Below are 2,358 nucleotides of genomic sequence, written 5' to 3'. Positions count from 1 at the left end.
AAGGGGCGGTGATATTATAATGAGATCCCTTTGTCACGTCACCAAGGGAGCGAAACCAGACGTGCTCGTTTTCTCAGACGCTTGCAGAAAAAGGCTTCCCAAAACAAAGTTACTGGGTTAATCTTTTTCACGTTTCCTTGGTTGGTAGATGCACCGGGGACCTGATTATAGCACTTAACCTGGAAAAGTCAGATTTTCATGATATGTCACCTTTAAAGCATTTGATTTCATAAGTGATCTGTTGGTTGTTTGCTAATAAGAGCTCAGATGCTTGATGCATTCGTTGCATCCCTGTGTGTGTGTGTGTTTCAGAACGAGCGGAGTCAGCCGCAGCAGAACTTCTCGCTGACGCTGGACTGCCGCTTCTGTTGGCAGCTGGATCCGTCTCAGTACCGCTGCTCGAACTCCACCAGCTGCATGACGGTGTCGTGTCCGCGCAGACGCTATAACGCCAGCTGTGAGGTTCTGGAGCATGTGCACTGCCTGGGTACGAGCTGCGCCATCATGCTTCACACACACTTTGTGCTGCATAACCAAAAACAATAAATGCATGACTACAGACTGCGATAGATCTCAGCGCTAGCAACACCAAGGTCATGGGTTTGAGTCCCAGGGAGTGCATTGACTGATCACATGTGTACCTTAAAGGGGTCATAGGATGCTACTAGGGATGTAACGATTCACTCAACTCACGATTCACTTTTCTAAAGACAGTAAGTTCCCCTCGGACATACATTCATATAAACTCTTACCCCTGACTGAATCGCGATTTAAATCTACTAAAATCATTTCCCCTTTCTCAAATCGAGCCGATCTCAGACGCCTGTCTGTGTGACGTCACAAAAACAGGCCCCTCCCACGATAGTTTGATTGACAGTAGCGTTTCAGCACAGACTTGACTGGTGTCTTACCTTAGCTCCGCCCTGAGTAAGCTGTCATCAGACCGCCATTGTTTCACCGGTCAGCAAAGCTCATTAACATTTAAAGGGACATGCACCAAAACGGCTTGCTCTGAAAAGAGCTGTTTTTGACAGGGTAAAAAAGGTGTTTTTTACACTACCATTGAGAAATTTTAACCAAACTATGTTACAGATTTTTCATTAAGAACCTAAAGAATCATATCAACTTGTGGAAAATGGGCATCCGATGACCCCTTTAAATGCAATGTAAGTCACTTTGGATGAAAGCGTCTGCCAGATGCATGAATGTAAATGAATACTTTACTTAAAGGAAATTCACCCAACATTAGAAGTCCTTAAAGGGACAGTTCACCCAAAAATGAATATTCTGTCATTATTTACTCTCCCTCGAGTTTCTTTCTTCTGCTGAACACAAAAGCAGATATTTTGAAGATTGTTCAGTTGCTGGTCCCCATTGACTTCAGTTATGGCATTCTTCAAAACAACTGCTTTTGTGTTCAGCATTCAGAGTTTTAACAGGCGTTTTCCTTCATGTGTGTCATTCACAGGGAAGCGAGTGTTTCAGAAGCGTCTGTTCTGTAACTGGACTGGAGGATATAAGTGGTCCACGGCTCTGGCTCTCAGGTGATTAACCTCGCACTCATCTGAATCATAAACATGAGAGTTGTGTGTTAGTATTTTGTCATACACCTGTATGAGCTTCCGTACTTTCATCAGGATTTGATTTACGAGTAAATTCACTGTTCGCTTTTTTAAAACCATTCCACACGCGTTCGGTGTGAACGGCCCGCAATAACAATAAATAAAACAATAACTACATTGATAAATATAACCATAACTATTTTGATAACTATTTAAACTGATAGAAAAAAATAAAATAGAATAGAATAGAACACAAACTGAAGCATTTAAACTGATAGAATAGGATAGAATAGAATAGAACACAAACTGAAGCATTTAAACTGATAGAAAAAAATGTAATAGAATAGAATATAACACAAACTGAAGCATTTAATCTGATAGAATAGAATATAACAGAAAACAAACTGAAGCATTTAAACTGATAGAATAGAATATAACAGAAAACAAACTGAAGCATTTAAACTGATAGATAAAAATAAAATAGAATAGAATGTAACACAAACTGAAGCATTTAATCTGATAGAATAGAATAGAATATAACAGAAAACAAACTGAAGCATTTAAACTGATAGAAAAAAATAGAATAGAATATAACACAAACTGAAGCATTTAAACTAATAGAATAGAATATAACAGAAAACAAACTGAAGCATTTAAACTGATAGAATAGAACAGAAAACAAACTGAAGCATTTAAACTGATAGAATAGAACAGAACAGAAAACAAACTGAAGCATTTAAACTGATAGAATAGAATAGAACAGAAAACAAACTGAAGCATTTAAACTGATAGAATA

The 2,358-nt window shown here is 38.5% G+C and overlaps 1 protein-coding gene across 3 annotated transcripts in view; it reads left to right on the top strand.

Moving 5' to 3' along the window:
- The window catches only part of tm2d3 (TM2 domain containing 3), a 27,706-nt gene that overhangs the window by 4,194 nt on the left and 21,154 nt on the right, over positions 1-2,358 (top strand). For all 3 annotated transcript variants that reach the window (XM_016552310.1, XM_016552302.1, XM_016552294.1), the window contains exons 4-5: positions 313-487; positions 1,469-1,544. In XM_016552310.1, the coding sequence (XP_016407796.1) occupies positions 313-487; positions 1,469-1,544 (251 nt within the window). The remainder of the gene's footprint in view (positions 1-312; positions 488-1,468; positions 1,545-2,358) is intronic.

The sequence above is a fragment of the Sinocyclocheilus rhinocerous genome, unplaced genomic scaffold, assembly GCF_001515625.1.
Source record: "Sinocyclocheilus rhinocerous isolate Xijiao unplaced genomic scaffold, SAMN03320098_v1.1 scaffold3689, whole genome shotgun sequence".
Classification (NCBI taxonomy): domain Eukaryota; kingdom Metazoa; phylum Chordata; class Actinopteri; order Cypriniformes; family Cyprinidae; genus Sinocyclocheilus; species Sinocyclocheilus rhinocerous.
This window is presented reverse-complemented; position numbering and strand designations above follow the sequence as displayed.